A 23,002-nucleotide genomic window follows, 5' to 3' on the forward strand; every position below is an offset into this window, starting at 1 on the left:
TTTGCAACCCACAAATGACTGACATTGTAAACTGCTGCAATCTTTTGTTACCACTGCTTTAAAGCTTTGTGTTTAACCTACTAATAATTTGAAATTGTAAGCTGCTGTAATAATTTTTGTAACCTTTGTTTTGGAGCTTTTCTCCCCAGGACTCCATTGAAAACGGGTTCTTATTGGCCCAATGGACTATCCTGGTTAACCAACTGCAAATAAATAATAAATAAATAAATAAGTAATTTCAATTCTGTAGCTCTCAGAAATTTGCATTCTACCATGGTCCTTTCTAACAATTGCAATCCCACTTTGTGTGGAATTACAGAATAAATTTATGATTTCAATGGTGACTAAAATTAATGATTCTTGATATAAATCATGAGCCATCTTCCTAAGAAAATCCAATGACTCAATTAATATATGTTTGTGAACATGTATAAAAGGTTTGAGTGTCCTATCAGTGTAAATAGCTAATGGATATGTCTTAGAACCAGTAGCTGCCACTATGGGTCACAGGGGAAGGGGATTTTCACATCTTTATGGCTCTTAGGGATTGCAAATATCGAGGGAATAATAGGATGTTCTACCCTTAAAAATTCATATAATGTCCTGTCTATAAAACCCTGCATTAAATTGTCATACAAAAATAGATTAATGTTCCTATATGCAACATCAACCTCATTCCTGGATACCTGTGTGTATCTCCCTGCATGGTGTATAATGTCAAACATTTTCCCCACATACATCCATTGGTCCATAATGACTAAAAAAAGGGAGACATGTGACCTACAAATGAACTTTGAACAAAGGATATAAATTAGTTTGAAAGTGTTTGTTGTACTTTTTTGAGGAAGTTTTATTGAGACGAAAATGTTTAACTTACATTAAATGTTATTTGTTATTTAATTTAAGGTGTGTTCTCTGCCTTAGTGTTTTTCAATGGCCAGGACAGTTTTCAGAGTTTTTTTTTAATTACTGATTTAATATATTACCAAGAGACCTCAGTATTGTTTTGGTTCATAGATGTAAAATATCCCATGACACTTACTTAAAAAAAAGTGCCCTAGCTAAATTTTCCCTAGTCAGTTTGAATAAAGTTTGGGTGTCTCTTGAAAAGAGTCCATTGACCTAGTAGGGCTAACCCAGTCAGCAATGCATAAATAAAATAAATAAAATAAATAAATAAATAAATAAATAACTTGAGATTCCTATAAGTGTGCATGTCATGTTCTAAAATACTGTATAGTGCACTTGCATATTTTAGAAGGTTTATATTGTATGCTTCAAATTATTCAGATTCTGTTTTTTATTTTCCATATGTTAACTCTGATTGCAGTTTTAACTGCTGCAAGACAAGATGTACAAGAAAACTGAGCAGTAAAGCTGTACTGTAACTATGGCAGACATTAGTGCTTATTATTTTCCTTAGAATTTGGTATTTTAAATTGGCAGTGAAATAAAAAAAAAAATAGCAGGTTAGTTTTATGTCATGTCACCAGCAGCAAGTATGGAAAACAAACTGAAATTGTGAGAGGCATAAATGTATGTGAATCTCCATGCTTAAATATCTTACTATGTAAGGCATTAGTACATTCATTATCTATCACATATGCTACAATTTGAACATAATCTTAAAGAAATTCAATATTCTTTTACCTGTAATCTTTAGTTCAGTTAGGAAATGTTACCTTTCTGAGGATAACTGCAACAGGTACAACATATCCAAAACATCTCCGAGAGACTACATTTAGATTACATTTATTACATTAATAGCAAATCATTAATCAATGTTTAAAGATTTGTTTGAGCTACTGACTCCAATAATCTGTTCTGTTCATTATCATCATCTAACCTTCTTTTTTACATTTACAATTTATGTGGTGGGGACTTGCTTTTTTAATGACTGTAAGTTCAATTTTAATGTGCACTTAAAGGCATTTTAAATAATAAAATCTAATCAAAGACCCAATCACATTAAATTGGACAAAGTAAGAAATCAATTGTTAAATATAAGCTCCACTGATTGCATGGCATCAGCAAGTCAAGGATCATTTGCCATATTGACAGGATTCAATACCAGTCTTTATTCAGAATAAAAATGACTTACCATCAAATTTGTAGGGATTAAGGTTGTGTGATTCAGGGTAAAAACAGGAGCAAATCAGGGAGAGCATAGACAATTCCTTCATTTTCTCTTTGTAGGCTGCAAAAAACAAAGAACATGTTTGAAAATCTATAATGTACATTTTTAATTTAACAATTTCAAAAGAAAAAAAAAAACGAAATGTTCACTGCATTATACAGGAACTCTCAATTTGATCACATTGATAATTACACTTTTGCAATTGAATATCATAAATTAAAGTATGAAGCTGTCCTTCAGTGTGATTTGTCTTCTTCCCAAATTTTATGTAGAAGAAAAAAAGAATGTTCAGACAGATATAACAGATGATTTTGTCATTAACATTCACAGCCTTTATTCATTCACCAATTAATTATTCATGAGCTAAAACCAAGACAAAGCCATTAAACCTAATTAATTTAAAGTAGAGTTCCAGAATACTGACACACTTTGCAATACTGAAAAAATATATTTTTTTTACAGTTAGAAATGTTGCTTACTGTATCAGACAAGAAAATTAAGAAACAAGCAATTAAACATTAACATATTCATAGCTAGTCATATAAAATATACATGAAGTATTTTGTATGTTCACAAATGTTCACTATTAAAAACTTCATATTCAGGTGTACTGAATCCATTAATTTTATTACAGACTTAACACAATTCAATCTTGTGGCAGATTATAACTCTGTGCCAGTGTCAGCCAAACAGATTCATAAAACTACTAGTCCTATAGGTTCTGCTATGGTACAGTAAGCACTACTGGTTTTATGTCTTACTGCTCTATAACAAACATCATGGCTTAGTTGAACAATGAACTTTTATTTATATTCTTTGCATAAGAATTAAAAAAAAGCAATGGAAAAGTACACAGTGGGGCCAGATGTATATAAAATATGATATATGTCACACTCATGGTACCAGCTACCTCTGAGAGCTGTCTTTTATGGGGCCATAAGACCCTGCATTCTCTGTGATACAGAGAGCTGAAGGACAGTACAGATATGGGTGTTCTTTTATATATCTCCACTAGGTGATACTATGTGGCTATTATTATGCCTTTGTTTACAAATATCAGCTTTTATGTGTTGACTCTGTGTACTATGCCAACTCAGCAGAATGCAAATCAAAAGCTGCATCATTCAAGTTTTTGTCTATTGTATATTCCCATTGTTCAGTTTTTATATTCTGACTCATTACTGTATGATTATTGTCTTTTCAGTTGAACTGGTTTGTGTTCTTGGGCTGAATCTGAAATTTGTAAATTTGGATCACTGCTCTATCCCCACTAACAAATATCAGTCAGTTTGGTGGGTACATTAACATGTGGAGTCTGTAGGGATTCAGTTCATGTTGAAAGTAATACTATCAAGTAAAGCAGGACGGACGGAGGAGGATACTTTGGATAATAAGCTTCGGGATTCCTTCTGGCAAGGTGGATGACCCCAGAGGTGATTAGGCTGTTGATTCATTATTCTGATGAGAAGGAAGGTGTGAACCTTGAAATGATCAGGCTTTGTTTTTCATTAGAAGTGATGGGGTGGAGCACACTCTGGACAAACAATATTTCCTTATACAGAAAGTTATGATGTCGGCAGAAAATGACCCAGGGCAAGGAGAATACTAATAATTATGTAACAGTGTCAACTGCAGAAATAAAGAATGAACCAACATTATGTGCTGAAGAGATATATGGCTGCATTTATTGTAGTTGTAGAGTAATAGAGTAATTGGTGGAATACATTGCAATGGTTATGCATTGCATGATGTCTCTTGTCTTGTTTTATAGTTTGATCAGTGCAGCTGATGGGGCAAAGCAGAAGAAGTTAATACTCTGACAGCAGAGGCACCCACAAAAATGTTTACCACATCGGTAACAACTGCTGTGCAATCAGATCTGCAGCAAATCTGGCACACAAAGCAAATGCCAGATTACACTATAGTTCCATAATTCATGATTTATGGGCATTAACCTTCTCAGAACAACATAATTATAAACAAAGATTGTAGTAAGGAAAATAACAGTTAAAGCAATTAACATGTTTTATTACTTATTTATTTATTTTATTTTATTGCATTTTATTGTATTTGTTTACCGGGAAAGTCCACTGGTCCTAAAAGAGCCCATTTTCAGTGGAGGCCCGGGAAGAAAAGCTCCAACGAGATACAGAAAAAATATAAACATTAATTAGTACAGAGGTAGAAGCAGTGTTACAGATAGTAAATATAGTAACATACAGAATATATACATAAAAGCAGGAATCTAGTTTGTTTGATTACAGTAATATATAGAAAATATACATTAAAGCAGAATTCAATTAATTCAATCAGAGTGGTATAAACAGAGATACATTAATCAGTATTATTGCACCAGTATCAACAAGTGAAGATAAAAATAAATATGGAGAAAGTATCATCAGTTACTAGTAGCAAAAGACATAGGCGTTTAGTAATCGTGTAAGGAGAGTGAAGAGGTTAGGTTATAGAGCAGGAACATAGCCAGGAAGAGTTGAAATGATTTTTCAGTATTTGTTTGAAGGTGGTGGTATTGCCTGTGTTTCTTATAGAAGGTAGAAGTGAGTTATCATGCTTTCTTAAAAAAATAACTCATCACTGTATGCAGGGTTGTAGAGATAATTTTCTGTCAAAGCATATTAATTTCAGTAAATGCCTTACAAGCTGACTTAATATCCTAATATTGTACTAACGTATTGTGTTGAGAAGAACAATAGATGACTCAAAGTGCTGCAGAATATTCTCTGACTTCTTCCTTTCAAACACCACACAAGTAACTGTATAGTCAGCATTGCTATAGAGACCTCTTACAGATTAAGTAATTATTTCTTTTAATAACTTGATAGATATACATTTTAAAACTTTTTTCACATATGATACATACCACGACAATGGCTGCAAATTAATCAAAATAGTGTCAACATTCCAGAGCTGTGTAGCAAACTATTTCTGTAGTATATCACAGAGTCATAAATTATCAATAAAACGCAATATAAGTTAATCAATGCACTCCCAGTACGTCAAAAAAGGAGCAGATAAGAGGATAATCATTCGTCAGGCACCAGGACAGAAGAAGACAAGCATTTGCCTCACACTTTTCTCCCATTTCCATTTGGCTGTATAGCCTTCTCTTTCTCTATAGACTGTTTCTTTAATTCTGTCCTACTAGACAGGACAATATATCATCTACAGCAAAGATGGAGTTTCATCTCCTTACTCTGCTCTGCTTTGTCTCTTTCTGTTAGCTGAACCAAAAATGGAACACTTAGTTTCCTATAGCAAGGAATGCAGACCTCCACACACTCATGCAACTCAGCTGGAATTCCTACATGAACATTTGCAGGCATTGTACCGCCATGTGTCCTTATGTCAAAATGCAACTGTTGCATCATGGCTCTGATACCTATCTGACCTGAATGGATGAGTTGGCTTTTATCACTAACTCCCAAACCATCCAGTATATGGGCATAGCAGTTGAATGCAGGTTGCCCAGATAGAGGTCACAGCTTCTTTTTGTCTGTGTTATTGTTCCAGCTGCCTGCCTCACATTTGCATAAATTTAACAAGTAACATAATATTACAATTGTCTGAATGGCATAAATAACACAGATATAATAAATACATAAAGGTGCTATATATAGGTATATATATATATATATATATATATATATATATATATGTGTGTGTGTGTGTATGTGTATAGCTTCCACTATGAGTGCACGAAAGAGAACGCACCAAAGATCGGAATCCCCAAACTGCATTTGTCGATAACATCTTGCTGTTTTTGCAGGAAGGTAAGTCCCCCTTTATCCACCTTATATATACTAGCTCCATGGTCATCTACTCGAAAAAGGGGGAAAATCATCCCAAAAAGTAATCAGTTCTGGTGCAACTCGAGTTGAAGCTTGTGCAGTCAAAGCGTCATTCAACAGTACAGTAATTATATTGGTATATATATATATCTATATATATATATATATATAGAGAGAGAGAGAGATATCAATATCTATCTCTATATATATATGTATGTGTGTGTGTGTGTGTGTGTGTGTGTGTGTGTGTGTGTTAGGTTAGGACTTCATTAAGGCATTTTAAATTTATTTAAAGGACAACTATTCAAAAAAGTGAAAAAAAAGTTTTTCATTTCTCTTGATCTTTTCTTTAATACTAATAATCACACACCCCTCTAAATGGTTATTATCATTTTCTAATTTGTGATACCTCTAAACAGGCTTGACTGGGGTCTATCATGCACTACAATTTCATTTTATAGTCAAGGTTTTCATCTCCCTGATGTGATTCCATGCATACAGAATGTAGGCACTGTGTGATGAACATTCACTGTGGCAGTTATTTCTCCAGTGACTTAGAAAAAAAAGTACTTTGATGTCCTACATTTTCACTGCTTCTGACCAAAATCAGTCTGTGTTTTGCAAAAGGCATTCTTTGATTTTCATTACTGAGCGCCTCTTAAACAAAATTTGAGCGCCTCAAAATTTGCACTATGTTTGAATTCAAAGAGTACCTTATTTAATGATTTTTCCCAGGCTCAGAATTGTTGTTAAAAATTCTAATGCACATTTCTAGGCAGTATGTGAAGTTGGTCATCTATGATAAACATAAAAAGAAAGAATGCAGTTGTATCTACATTTATAGTCTATCGACCCGTAAAAAGAATCAGTGAGTTATCCAATTATTATGTTTTCTTATTGTCATAAAAATCTGAATGCAGCTATCCCTTCCGGGCTTCCTAGTGTTGCACATGATGAGAAATATAGCTGGAGAAAATAAAGTGAGATTTAACAGTGAGAATTACGTCCAAATAACATTTTTCATGTAGAAATCAGTTTTATGTGCTGTTCTCTGAAAAAAAAAACACATTGCTGAAAAAAATTTTCATTTTGATAAATTTGTCCTTTTCAGTTAATACAGTAAACAAACTATAAAGAGGATTTGCTTTTGTTAAATGACTAGCAGACTAGACTAAGAAATGTGTTAAGGAATAAGACTGGGAAAGATTTCTTCATAAAAAATGCTAATTACCTGCACATTTGCATATTTCTAATTATTTACTGTACCTCTGTGGCAGCTATGGTAAGCAGACAAACAATTCTACATCCTTAAACATCCACATATAGTTGAGAAAGGTACCAGGAAATCTTAGAAAAAAATGCAATGACTGGCTGTCTTCAATCTCTTTGTCTGTGCCTTTCATTCAACTGGATAATATGTCAGCTAGTGTTAAAGATGAAACCGTACAATAAAAAGGAAACTGAAGCTGTCATTTAAATCTTATAATTGACCATAATGTAGCAACTGCCAAATGTAACAAAATTAACTTGGAGAAAGCAATGCAACCAAGCCTGTGACTAGAAGACTCTGTCATGCTTAACCGTAATAAGTGACAAAACTAAAACTTATTCAATCAGAAAATGGTGCTGCACAGCAGAGTGCATTTCTATTTTTTTTGCCTCCCCTGGTAATAACTGCTCTCCTTTTCAGCCATCAGTGCATTTCAAAATTCTTCTCACTGCAAAATCCTGAAGTATGAATAATATGGCACCTTCCATTAGCACCAGAGAAATACCTCATGAATATTCTATGACTGACTTTCCCCTGTTAAAAGCATGTCTCATTAAAATTCCTGCAGCTAAGCTGATAATAGAATTTTATCTATTTTATAGGCCATTGTCACATTTAAGAGATGCCATTTTATGGGGAAAAAACAGTACAGCTGATCTGTAATTTATCCACAATATATCACAAATCATTTGTCTACTAAAAAGAGAACTGTCTTAAAAAAGTAATTTGCATTAAAAAATGAAAAGTTTAAAATACCCATGGTGGAAAGTTAACATTCATTTGCAGATTTTGCTCGCAGTCATAATTTATTCACCAGGATACCAAGATTACTGTGAGGAAATAGTGCTATAAACCTCCATGACAACCAGTCTTCTTTTTAATAGTATCACTATTTCTGCAGTGGTGGTGCTGCGGTAGCATTGTCGCCTCACAGTTAGACGTTGCCCATTCGATTCTCAGTTAGAGCGGCTTCTGTGTGGCGACATGCATGAATGGGCGTTCCTTCGTTGAAGGTTGTGCGTTAGGCCCGGCAAGCCAGCAAGTAAAACTCTACTGCCAATCATTAGCGGACCGGAGTTCCGCTATGGCGACCCCTAACCGGGAAAAGCCGAAAGACACAACAACTATTTCTTTGCTGAAACAAAATCTGCAGAATAATGGTCAATATTCTGTTTAGAGCTCATGAAATTAAATTAAATAAAATACAGAGTACAACATAAAGCATAATTTTAAATGAACTAAAAACAATGTATAACAAATAAATAAATATAGGAAATTGACAGCCTTTCTTTTCTAAATGTGATTTTTGGAGTCAGTAAGCATTTTCTTATTTATTGGGCTCATTTTTGTTATTAGTATCATTGTTATAGAGGATTATGAATGGGTTGCTGATAATAACTGGCTTATTATGTGTTTTCACATGGATACCAAGAAATTCACCTTGAGAGTGAAGCTCAAGGGGTGAATCTTCATCCCTGTTCAGAACACAGAGGGTTATGATCACAAACCTGATCAAAGTTCTTTGTAGTGCATGGAGACATAATTTGCTCCATGTACTACTAGTTATTAAAAAATATTAAATGTTTTGCCAGCTTTCAGAGGCATAAAGCACTTAATGAGTACTGTCAGAAAAACAATGTAAAAGATTCTGTTTGTTAGAAAAAGTAAGAGACACATTAGCAATACAGACAACAGGCAGAAAACAAATAATTTGCTGGCCAGTACTGGCAGATTTAATTATCTAGCACAATATCCGATCTTAAAAACTGAAGCAGGGGGTGCTTAACATTTGTTAAGACTGGGTTTCATTCTATAGAAGTGCTTTACTGATTTGTCTTTTTCTGGATATCGGAATGTAATCACCATGCTACATGCAATTCATTATTATTATTAGTAGTAGTAGCACTTTCAGTTGTATCCTCATGTTTAGATGTCTACATGCACAATTAAGGTTAATATAGCCAAAATGTACATTTGTTAGCACTGGTGCCCTGTGGTGTGAGTGCCTTTTGTGTGCACATGATAAGGTACATCATCAATACCCAGAACTGTACCAGCAATGTATATGCCTGAGGTGATTGTGTGTTCATCTTATAATAGACTGGGATCCAGTCCAGGCTCATTTGATGCCCAACACGTTATATGCTGGGATAGATTCCACTACCCTGCAGCCATTAACTGGTTTACATGGATAGCGAATATGGCTGTCTATCTGACTTCCTGGTTTGTTGATTGGATGGATGGGTGGATAGCTAGATGGACAGATGAAATTCAGTATGCCCCAATTCGTCATAGCATCCTGATGATGTGGAACCCAATAATTCCATATTGTTGACTTATCACACCTCTATTTGTCTGTCACAGCTACTTTGCTGGGGCACAGCTTGGTGCTCTTTCTTCTGTTTGCTGCACATCTGCCTCTGTTAAAGATCAGTTACGTACTGTATTACATGGGTTAGCCAGCATCTGTTTCTCAATTCTATGTTTCCACAGACAGTTTTGCCACTGTTTAGGTCAATAATCTGGTTCACAGTATGGCTTTCTTTACTCTGTTTCTCTTCTGATAATAATATATCTTTTGACTAGTAATACTTACCCTTTTTTCTAGAATTTCTGGGAACTGACTATTAACTGACATTAGCAGTTAAAATGTATTACTAAATGTCCACTGAAATATCTGCTTCTGTATAATATGCTAAATAATGATGCTCCATTCATCCATCCATCCACAGATTTTATGATACCACAATTAATTCCTTTACAGAGTTGTGTGGAAAATGGAGCTTATTTTCATGTCCACTCATCAAAATGTATTAAAATCTATTCTTGACAGCCTGTCTTTCACAGAAAGTATAATCTCCACCTTTGGGAGGAAGGAAGAAACATGATTATTGAATATGTAATCCAGAATTTCATGAAAATTTAATTTTAATATACTGGGATGGCAACTAAAATCTGAGTTCATGCATTCAATATGCTAATTTGGAGTCCCTGATATTCAGCTTTATTTGGTGTCAGTTTGCTGAGCTGAAGTAAAAGGGAATTCATAATGGCAATACAAAAAATAATAATAACACTGGGTGCTTCTATAGGGGCTGGCTGACCCCTTCATCCTCCACATGGAACTGAGTCCCCCAACCACCCTGAACTTATATATAGAAACTCCATGGCTGTACACATATAAAAGAAAGGAAAAAAAAAAAAGTAAAAAGAACCACTGCTAGTATACACATTCAGAACAACACCATGACTGAATTCCTATGGAAATCAGAGATTAGTGAGTGTAACATTGGGAAGCTGAATTTGACTGCTAAGGACCTCATCGCCCTTACACTGAAATAATGTAGAGAAGGCATTTAGTATTTGAAGGTGAAACAGACTACAACATTTATTAACTGTTCCTTTTATTTACTCTCTGAACTGGTTAAAAATGGCCCACTTGCAGAAATGCCATAAGTCTAAATAAATATAAAATAAATGAATAAATAATGTGATGACCTCTTCATTGTTGTAGGTCCATAGGTTGTATCACTAACTGCCACTGTATTCTGTATTAGAGAATGGTCATTATATATGCTTAAAAGCTGGAAATTTGATGTTGCAAAAACAGTGGGCATAATGTAATAGCAGACAAAATGGAAAAACAAAATCACTTTTCAACAGAATGTTCACAATCTTAAAATGTGTGACTGGCAGAAAGTGCTTGTCTAACAGACATATTCTTCTAACTTCTGAATCTGGCAGCATAATAGTACAGAAAGTAAACAATAAAGATTAGTGTGATTACTAAATAAACATTTCTTGCTTATTTAGTAATCACACAAATCTTTATTGTTTGCTTTCTGGTTGCTGCGGTAGCGTTGTCGCCTCACAGTAAGACGCTGTCCGGTTTGATTCTCAGCTAGAGCGTCTTCTGGGTGGAGACATGCGTGAATGGGCATTCCTTCATTGAAGGTTGTATATCAGGGCTGGTAACCCGGCACGTAAAAATCAACTACCAATCAATAGCAGACCGGAGTTCCGCTGTGGCGACCCCTAACCAGGAAAAGCCAAAAGACACAAACAAACTAAATAAGCATTTCTTCTCCCAGATGATTTGTTTCTGTGGGTAACACTGAGTAAAACATTGCAGCATCATTCTTCTCATCTGTTACATGTCTCTTTCATGGAACATTGCTACATACATGAAAAATTAGTCCAGGCAGCCTAACTTCAATACAAACATGAAAAAAAAAAGCATTAATGTTTATTTATGAATTATGGAGGCAAAAAGGAAAACAATATTAATTTAATTTAACATCTGCTTAGATGCTTTATTAATAAGTTGCTTACAAAGTTACTACAACATCCTGGCCCTTTACAACCATATTTACTACATAACATGCCATTTTTATTGGTGCATTTTGAGAAAACTATTTTTAAGCATTTTTGGTGATGGCTATTTTTTTATATTTTTGGTGCATTTTAAGATAACTGTTTTTAATATTTTATCCTTCCTTGGCCAGACCATAATGTGCCAACTTACTCTTTCGGCTCATTTATTCTCCATTTGGCTGGTCAACACCACATTGTGAGAGGAGGTGAAAGACTGAGCAGTAGGATCATCCTCTGGTAGTTTGGATTTTTTAACTTTATGACCTACCCTTTGTCCCTCCCATGCCTAGTGTGTAATGGAGTCAGTGCAGAAGTAGGAGGGAAGACTGTCAATGTACCAGTGTATCGCCTTCATTTCAAAGCAGGCCTGAAGCTGCCACCCATGTCGGTATGATGTACCGTGGATTTCTTTTACTTGTAAAAACACATGCAAGCTGAAACAATGCTGTTCATTCCTCTTTCATGTGTGTTGTTTATGAACCAGGTTTGCTAACCGAACTTAACTGTAAAGTTCTCTTCATGCACATAAGGTCTCAAAAGTCTAAACACGCTCAGGCTGCAATTTAGAAGGTGCAATTCCTGAAAGGAAAACAGTAGCAATACCCAGAGCAGCAAATGTGAATCAGCAGTAAAGCTCATTATGCCTTTCATAAAGCACAAACAGGTCTTGAATAACAACAACAGCCACTACAATTGCAAACTTCTTGGAAAGTAGTACATTAGTTTTTATTCTTAGTGAAGTTCTGGCTTATTCATTCATTCATGCAGTCTTAATCCTTTCTTTCATTTACTAATACTCACTTTATCCAGTTCTGCATTATGGGTAAAATACAGCCTATCGCAACACTCATTAGGCAACAGGCTAAGAAAAATAATCCTGGGAAAAAGTGACAACTGTACTATAAAACACACATCTGTAGTTTCACCACTTGTTAATACATACAGTTTTCAGCATATTAGCACAGCCCTCTGTACAGCCCTGCCTAAGACCCACACGAGATGAGTTTAATTAATATGCATGAGCACTGAAAAGACTGATGTAAGGACGAATGGAATGAGATGCCATTGCCAGCCAATACATCTTGGGGGTGGAGGAGATGTCATGGCTGCTGCACAGCTGACTCAAACTGGAGTGTTGACATCTTTGAGGAAGGTATCCACTACTTGCCGATGATATCATACTGCAATGAAAACAGGACATTTGTTCCTGTATAAGGCACATGGGAGCCACTGTGAGACAACATCATTCAGTGGCATTTCAGTGGCCAGGAGTTGGGGGATGGGATTATACCAAGGTAGGAAGGGTCACACAACATGCACGTTAGCCCCATTCTAAAGCATTGCCTCACAGCATTAAGGATAATGAATAGGCCAGTAGAGTCTATCCCTAGCTGGAGAGTGAATGGACTATACTACTCTTGTTATGGCTGGAGAATGACTTGGTTTAGGTCTTGCCCCTCACTAAGAGGAACAGATGGTTTGATTAGGGGTCAGGAAGGGGAGCTAGGCGGAAGTTATGTGAGCAAAAGACAAAAAAAAAGAATCTCCTACCTGTAAGTTCTACAACTATCATTGTGTGTTTTTTTCTAAGACTATAATTTTGCTTAGGTTCATGCAATGATATTTTAGTCAGAATTCTACAATGATATTTGCAGGGTCCAAGAGATGGAGACTCACAGATGACATTATGACTTTTTTCTTGAAAATGTTAAATCAACATTCAGCATGGCTGAGTACTACAAAATGCTTAAAACCTGATTTTATTCCAACTATTAAAACATTCATCTTTATTAACATTTTTCATTATATACTGAATATATTATCTGTGTTCTCCTAACTCACGTACTAGACCACTGTATTTACACAATTTTGTCTCAAAATGTTATTTTAAAATCAGCTGGTAAATATATATCTGTTAGTGACAAAGGTTATACTGTGTGTGTTTTCTGACATGTGTGTGTGTGTGTGTGTGTGTGTGTGTGTGTGTGTGTGTGTGTGTGTGTGTGTATATATATATATATATATATATATATATATATATATATATATATATATATATATATATACATATATATATATATATATATATATACATATATATATATATATATATATATATATATATATATATATATATATATATATATATATATATATATATATACATATATATATATATATATATATATATATATATATATATATATATATATATATATATAGACATATATGGGAAATTACAGGTTTTGAACTTCATGCTTCTGAACTTTCACTGTGGTTATGTATTCAGTTAAGTGTGTGTTAAGGGTTTTGGGTAGGGGTTGTTGTGCATGTCAGTGTGTTTTGTTGCTGTGATGTGTGTGTGCGAGAAGAATGTAGCGTGTGTGGTGGTGTTTTGTGTGTGTTTGTACGTAGTGCGACCTCGGAGTGAGAATATTTAAGTAGGGGGTGTGGGGGGGGTGCAGCCCCCCATATGGAGGGTGCCGGGGGGCTTGTCCCCCCTGCTTTCATGTAGTAGAGAGGTTATGTGTGTTTGTGTGTGTGTGGGGAGAATGGTGTGTGTGTGTGTGTGTGCAGTTGTACTGCGAAATTCAAAATCTCTGGTCTGCGAGATTTTGAATTTCGTGGTTTTGAGTTTTCATGGTTTTGTGGATTCGACTTTCTTGGTTCGAAATACTGAAATTCAATATTTCAGTATTTCGAGCTTCTGAAGTGAATCCATATATATATATATATATATATCTATATATATATCTATATATATATATATATATATATATATATATATATATAGATATATATATATATATATATATATATATATATATATATATATATATTTATATGGGAAATCTGTTATTTGCTGGTGGCCACATAATCAATGTTCAGGACTCACAGAACCTTATCACTTAAAGAGGAAAGCTTTTGACATCTTGACATCTTATAATGGCAGCTAGACTAAGAGAAGAGTGAGAAAGTGAGTGTTGCATTTTTTATCACCTTCTCCCTATTTCCTGAGTTTGTGTGAATGATGTATATAATATATATATATATATATATATATATATATATATATATATATATATATATATATATGAATTACATAGCTTGGGGATGTAGGGACTTCCCCCATGTTGGGATACGGGGTGGCTTTCCCCTGCAAAAAAATATTTTTTATGTGTTTTATGACATTGGAATGGTTACTGTTTAGAGTACTGACCTCCCAAACCTTTAGATTTTTGGGAATGAATTATATGTAGATTAAACAAGACATCGTTATTCACAGTAACCCCCCCCCCCCCCCACACACACACACACACACACTTGTATATATTGTAAGATTCAATTACTGCAAAATGGTATTATGCTTATTTAAGCATGTAGTAAACCCTGACTGAATGTCTTTGAACTAATAAGCAAAGACATGTATATAGCTTTCCCTGAGAATATGCATTTCAGATCAAAGAACAAGACACAGAAACACATACGAAATGTTTCTGGTATTACCTAACATGTTATTAGTTATCAGTTTCAATACATAAAATACTGTCTTGCAGTATAATCCAAATCCTGGGTACAGTGTGTGATTTGGCCAGGACCTGAAAGTCATGAACATAGCTGAAAATTTGTTTCTATGTTGATCAGAACAAACCTATGAATCAGACACAGATGAATCAAAGGACTTGTAGAAATCATTGACAAGGAAGCTGAAAGTGTCTATTTTGGACAGAAAGTTATCTAGTATATTTTATTATAACAATGTGGGATGTGTGTGTGTGTGTGTGTGTGTGTGTGTGTGTGTGTGTGTGTGTGTGTGTGTGTGTGTGTGTGTGTGTGTGTGTGTGTGTGTGTGTGTGTGTGTGTGTGTGTGTGTGTATGTGTATGTGTATGTGTATGTGTGTGTGTGTGTGTGTGTGTGTGTGTGTGTGTGTGTGTGTGTGTGTGTGTGTGTGTGTGTGTGTGTGTGTGTGTGTGAGGGGTGGTAGAATGCATAGAGATAATACTACTACATACACACAAACTGAATAATGCAACAGACACTAGCTTTTGCTGCCTGACATGAACTCCAAACAGGTAATTGAGAATTTGGAGGTTGTTCACACCCTACAAAAGAGGCCTTTTCTGAGCACCACCTTGTGGTACATAGAAATCTCGTGAATTAGTTGAACATTTTAATGTGCCATCTAATTACAAATTAAGAGTTAACCTTCATTTTCTTTTAATTCATTTCCTTTTTTTCAGCCAGAACATTTGCCATTTAGCTGGGGATTACCTAACTTCTGATTCTGGAAAAGGATTTTTTTAATCTATCCCACAGGAAGTAAAGTAAAAAAAAAACATGGACATAAAGAGAGAAATATTCAGAATAATTACAATAGTATTTCGATTCAAAAATATATTCAAAATTGTACTCAGTTTTACTATGTCAGATTTACAAAAAGGAATACACATTTTAGCGTCAGAAATGTTATTATCCTTCGCCAGGCAATAGAATTTAAACAGCCCTGCTCAAATAAGAGTTCTTCCACAATCACATATCATAGATGTGTGATACAAAAACATTAAATGTTAACATTGGGGAGTTGTATTCTCAAACCCATCTTCTCCACTATAGCTCTAATAAAAAATGTTCATAACTCAAAACAATTTTAACTAAAATAATATATGTAAATAACTGTAACGTGATGCTGGTGCAAATAAAAATTTACTGAATGAAATGCTCTAGACAAATGTCTGTCCTGTTCAGAAAGGCAAAATAAATGTATTGAATGTTGCCTATGGTAAGTATGTGTGTACATATACAGATATAGTTTTATCATACCTTTGCATCTTAGATTGCCATGACTGAAAAGTGACCAAAGATCCCAATAAATAGGTGAAGATACACATATAGCCATATATATAGATATATTAATGGGTGCAGACATAGATACACAGATAGATACATTAAACTTCTAATTATCACTGCAGTTCATCTGAATGAACTTACACCTGAATAACTACTTCCTTTGTTAGAAGAGTAATTGAAGAGTTAAATATTTTGTGTAGGTACAGTTTGTTGCAATGTGTGCATAGCTTTTTTTCAATGTAATCTTTTTGCTGGTTTAGTAGTCTAATTTCTACAAAATCTTACTTAACTGTCACATCTCTACTGCAGCCCATAAGAGAAGACATTTAGACATATACCTGATGAAGAAAAATGTAGAAGACTGGTAATATAGACTGATACAGATACTGCCTTCATTCTTCCCCTCGTTAAATCTCTGTAGGAGGCCATAGATTTCCTGTCTTCATTTGTTTGCTCTATGTGTCTTTGCTGAATGAAAGGAAATAAACCACAAAGGGAAATGAAATTATTTTCTTTTGCTTGCTGGAGTTGCTGAAGTGTGTTGATAAGTTGCTTAAGCTGACATGCCCAAAAGGGCTGAAGCCCATCTTCCCCTTCACAACTAAGTGAAGTGATATTTTATGCCCTTCAAAGATAAACAATTCATACCAGTAAAATTTGAAATATCCCATGTGCAGCTGTAGTCACTCCAGCCAGACATATCACTTTGATGAAATGCACCTACTGAAGTGGTAGTTCTTTTTTCTTGTACTTTGCGAGGACCACCGGAGATAAGAGACATGATGTCTCAGAGGAGATTTATCATATACTGCACTCTGTGCAATTCATAATCTCCCAGTCTATAGCAACTGTGTTTGCATTGATTTTTCAAGGATTCACCTGGCAAGTGCTTATTTCATTTTGAAGTCTAAGGTCATTCTGAATGACATTGATACAGTTCATATCAAAACACTAAATTTCTATGACTAAAATATATCTTAGGAGAGGGTCAGAATGCTGTCCTATGAACAAAGAATTTTACAAACTCCCTGCTGTTAACTACAGTGGTTATCCTTGTAAAGAAATGCCTTACTCTCTTTCAGGAATATTTTTTCAGAAAAATGTTATTCTTCTATATTTTTATATAGAATTTATAATATAACTCTCTGTTATAATTATAGCTGTTTAAAACTGTTTTTGATGTCATCATTATTGCTGCATAGGACTGTCTCTATGCTTTTTCTTACATTGTATGGTATTTCCTGGAGCTTTTCTCCCCGGGCCTCTACTGAAAATGGACATATATCCAGTTAGACTAGCCCGGTCAACAAATGTAAAATAAAAATAAATAAATAAAATATGCCAGCATGTTTGCTTCTGATGATCACTTCTTCCTTTTGCCTTAATACTTCCTTCCTTCTTTGCCAAACTGAGCACTAAGTAACACTTCTGCCTTACTGCTTCAGGTGCAGGCTTCAGTCAATACCTTAAGTTACTGTGTGTAGGAATTATTCTTAGTCCCCATGTCAGCACATTTTTTACAAATACTCCAGTTTTATCCCAGTTCTAAAAACATGCTAGTCAATTGGCTTATCTAAGCTGTTTAGATTACAATTACATTTGCTCTCAAGGCCTTGGTTATGAGAAATAGGGTTTGTGGTTTCAACTTTAACTGGTCACATTCAAGTTTCCCTAGGACAGACTGCTTACAGCAAATGCTTGCTTGTGCATTTGAGTTTGAGCAGAGTCAAATACAGTTTTCTAATGTTAAGTGTGAGATTTGTAATTGCAAGTTTTGAGTCCAGAAATTCAAATAAAAAAGAAAACAGCCAACCTAAAGTGATTATTAATAGTAAAGACAGACATCAGATACTCAAAGAGATCTAAAACAAATTCACTAGAAAGGTGTGCAAGATGATGGAGTGAGGTTCTAACAAAAGACTAGAAGATCTGGAGCTCTTCTTTCCCTACTACTGGCCAGAGGAGTCATGATGGACATTATATGGGCTCATAAGATTATCTCACAGAGATGCACAGAACAGAAAGGACTTGGTGGTATAACAGGGAACACAAACAGCAGATAGATATGTGGAAACACTTTTTCAGTGAGAAGACTATAAAGTCACTGCATAGATTACCAGAATTGGTGGTAGAGGGGGTTCCTCATATTGTTTAAGAGACATGGGATAGTTGGAGAAGGGTTGAAGGAGATGGGGTGGAGTTGGAATTTTAATTGCAATTAAAGAGCCAGTTAGAGAGACTATCAACTACTTCAAACAAATGTATTATAATACTTATCAACATTTACATTTCAATAAAGAATTAAGTAATATTGCTTCAAGCAAGGTCACATAGCTGAGAAGAAGGCAAAGCAATTCCTGACTAGTTATCCCCACCTCCCCACCAACAACCTATTACACTTCCAGGTAAAGCTATAGCAAAGGAGGCATATGTTTGAAACAATAGTATGGATGTCTGTGGTAGGTTACTGTGAAATATTAACCCCCCCCCCCCTTGATGCTACTTTTATAGTATTTCTTTTGGATTTTATTAAAAACAAAGTTGATCTCAGCTATTACTGGCAACAGAACACACTCGCTGCCAGTGGAAATCTGCATAAAGATGTACACATCTCTGGCTCAGTGACAATTTGTCAGAGAAGCTCAGTAAGGCTTTAACAAGCTATGATACAGAATCTGTATTGCCTAGACATAGTAAGGCCTTGCTGAGTCTAATTGTGATGGGTGCCAAAAAAAGCAATTACTAGAAAATGGAAATCAAAGTCTAAACCAACTTTTCTAGAAGTAGCAAAGATAGTAACAAAGGCAAAACAATTGGAATTGGGATCTTTAGAAAAGGGTAGGAGCAGATTACAGAGAAAAAAATGGGAATTGTGGGAACAATACATACAGATGAGGAACGAGGTTTAAATGAAGGCAGGATTTGAATGAGCTATGTACTGCTTGACTGAAAGTGACTGGATAGATTATAGGTGATGTATAATGTTTGCAGCTACAGTTGTGTCAGCATGGTTTGTAATGTATAATATTTGCAAATAAAATTGTGTCGGTATGGTTTATTTTCATTTATATAAATGTAAGATTGCCCATGTCATATGATAATTTAATAAAGATGATTTTTGTTAAAAAAAATCTGGTCACACTGTTGTAGGACACTGCACACTGCCACATAACATAGCGTCAGGTAAGCAAAACAAATAAATGTCAGACATGTTTATAAACAGACGGTTGGGTAGCGTTCTAAAGACATGCGTGCATAAATGGGCGTGCCTTCGTTGAAGGTTGGGCGTCGAGCTGGCACCTCGGCGTTACGTAAAAATCTACTGCCGATCATTAGTGGACCAGAGTTCTGCTGTGGCGACCCCTTACCGGGAAAAGCCGAAAGACAAACAACAACAACTCTCTGTATATCAATTTCTATAGTGAGTCATTTATTTGCAGCTTGACTCCATGTGCCCATCTTCAGTGAGCATTTTTTACTAAGGCTAATTTGTTATGAAAAATAATTAATCAGAGAAACATACACAGAACACAATATTACTGCATAAATACTGTGACTATAATCAGCTCTTGAGTTCCATAACTATTTCTTTTTTTTGTGAGCTGCATTAGATTTATATTAAGATGTAATACAGTTCTGCATTCCAAATTGAGGGGCCTTTTCCCCCTTAACAGAAAACAAATATATTGTATCGCTACTTAGTAGATAATTTTCATGATGGAATCTCTCTTGAATAAATAAGTGTTCACGGATCTCACAGCCTTTCTAAACCCAGTAATGTTTACACACTGTATGATTTTATTAACTCATAGTCTCACAAAAAAATCACATGCTAGAAATAGGTATCATCCATCACTGCTGCACTTTAACTTTGTGACTCTTCTGGGGTGGGAGAACATGGCTTTGACAAGGTGCACCAGTGTGGACAATGTTACAATGTTACAATTACTTAGGGCATGTCAAGGGCAAAGCCACTCAGGCATAAAGAAAATGCCTTCCTTTTTTCCTGAGTGTGACTTCTTAAGAATCACTGACCACCACATATCATCTATTCAGTAAAACATGATTTGGCAGACATTATTTCATCAAAAGCAACAAGAATCTTTAGCCATACTGCACATTGTTTTCAATCTGAGGTAGTTCATGCCTACAGCATTAAGACGTGCAGCAAATTAATTGAAGGTGCATTGGTAGCTAATATGCGCACCCACACTCACACACATCCTAGATATTGCAAACACCAGTTTACATGAAGGGAAATGCTGACCAAAGGATATTTATACTTTTACTTGTATAATTATTTCTTTGGCTTCTTGCCCAACATCCTGTAGGATGCCACTAGATGAAGACTGGCTAGATGTAATCATGGCTTAATACTTCATGTTTCTTTTTTTTTTAATTTTTTTTTTTGCTTTCTATGTTTGGTTCTCCTCCATCTAAAGATTATTTGAACCACCCCACTAGTCATCATCCAAGCAGCCAGCAGGATAGTTTCTCCTGAAACTCTGAAATTTCTCTCTGTGCATGTCCAGTATCACTCAAAATCATGCCATGTATAAGTAAGTGATGTAGTCCCACCGCACCCCATTGTAAGCAGAGGCTACCCTTTGTTTCTGGCCTCCAACTAGAAACATGGGAATACAAGTCCTAACTCTGCCGTTCACAAAGAAGGATGCAGGAATAGTTCATCATTTATTCTCCTCCTGCATGTCTCTTCCAATGTTTGGCTTGCTAACTAATCCACTGCTGTCTAGATTACAGCACAGCCAAAACTACAGGGAGCCACAAACACTCAGGCACCAAAAATTCAGCTACAACCTCACACCCATTTTAGGAGCAAAACCTATAGGCATATATGCTGTCTGCTGCAACATACTGAAATATCTGAGCATGTCATGGGCCCGGCCTTACTCCTGAGTGTAGTAGCAGTTTATGGGAGTAGCAAATGACTTTCTGAATAAAACAAATATCATTAGCACATAACATTCAGTGATGCTTCCTGTGAAGTAGTGCACAGACATAGATAACAAGAGATTCTAGCAGTAGCAACCAGTACAATGGTGAAAACTGCATACTGTTTGTAACACAATCATCATCTCGTAACAGTAGTGGTCTCTATGTCAGACGTCTACTGATTCACACCTGCTGGAAGTCAATTACTGAGGTGTCACTTTTGTAACTGTTGAAAGGCAGGACTGCAATTGCCCAGAATTTAGTGTCAAAGAAAATTTGAATTTGAAAAATCTTGTTTTTCTCCCCGGGCCTCCGCTGAAACAGGACCCATGTCCAGTCGGATTTTCCTGATAAACAAATGTAAAATAAATTAACAAGCAAAACAGCTTTTTATCTTGCTTGTTCAGTCAGTTACTTTTTCTCATTTGAAATTGCTTAACCATGGTACTGAATGCCATGAATTCAGGACTTCAATCAAGTTACACTCAAATAATAAAGCTGAGTGTGGGCTGCCATTCAAGCACTGTACTCTTACATGGGACATGCCTGTTCACACTATTGCTGAAGGTATGAGTGAGTTACTGATGTCTTAAACAAAGACATTTTTTTTAAAAGCTTTGGTGTCTCACAAATCTTTGTCTGCAGTTTTGAGTACAAAATTAATAAACAGAATGTCAGCATGGATCTGACTGATCAAGAATGGATGCATTATTTAAGTATATAATTAAACAATTCATATATTCATTTATTTTGAAGTACAATAACATCTTCCACAAACTGCTGGGAATCTGAAAGAATGCTTGAAACTTTTCACAAATGGTTTCAAAGATAGTTATAATTCAACAACATCTGACTGTAGCAATTCTATATAGTAAAATCAGGTAACATATGTATTCTAAAAAATCAGGTAACATATGTATTCTGAATCTATACTTAAGAAATAAAAAGGTTTGCAAATGCAACATGCATATAGAGTAGTATTGTTTTTAATAGCTGTAACAAGTTTTAGATTTACACTGGAAAAGATGTGGAAATGTGAGAAAAAAAAGACAAAGTCTACAATAATCTATGACTGGGGCAAACTGCCATTCTGAGACTGTGATACCTGTCAAAATGGGAATAACTGTTAAAAAAATAGCTTACACGCTGTATGCAAACAAAGTAGTGCTAGGTCTTTGTTGACTGCAAACATCAATCTGTCTGATTTCATAAATGCTTCCAGAGCTACCCGGCAACGTGAAGGTATAAATATAAATGAATTGTATATTGTGGCAGGACCTTCTAAGTGCACAGTAGCATCAAGTGCAGCCACTGCCCTGGATATACAGCAGCTGAGAAAACAAAACAACTGTTCTTTACCGATAATATAACACATAAGATTAGTAAAGCACAGTGTCCCATCCATGCCCAGGCACATCTAGTGTCATGTGTTTTCCACACAAGTATATCGATGAAAAATTATATGGTGTGTGTGTGTGTGTGTGTGTGTGTGTGTGTGTGTGTGTGTGTGTATGTATCTAGCTACATCTATGTATCTCCACACACACACACACACACACACATATATATAGATAGATGTGCGTATATGCGTGTGTGTGTGTGTGTGTGTG

General features: G+C 35.3%; 1 protein-coding gene across 1 annotated transcript in view; it reads right to left on the reverse strand.

Annotated features, from left to right (window-relative positions):
* The window catches only part of STMN2 (stathmin 2), a 372,629-nt gene that overhangs the window by 183,264 nt on the left and 166,363 nt on the right, over positions 1-23,002 (reverse strand). The window contains exon 2 of the mRNA XM_044065794.1: positions 2,102-2,197. Within this exon, the coding sequence (XP_043921729.1) occupies positions 2,102-2,197 (96 nt within the window). The remainder of the gene's footprint in view (positions 1-2,101; positions 2,198-23,002) is intronic.

Source organism: Protopterus annectens, chromosome 3.part0 (genome assembly GCF_019279795.1).
Source record: "Protopterus annectens isolate FY-2018-M chromosome 3.part0, PAN1.0, whole genome shotgun sequence".
Classification (NCBI taxonomy): domain Eukaryota; kingdom Metazoa; phylum Chordata; order Ceratodontiformes; family Protopteridae; genus Protopterus; species Protopterus annectens.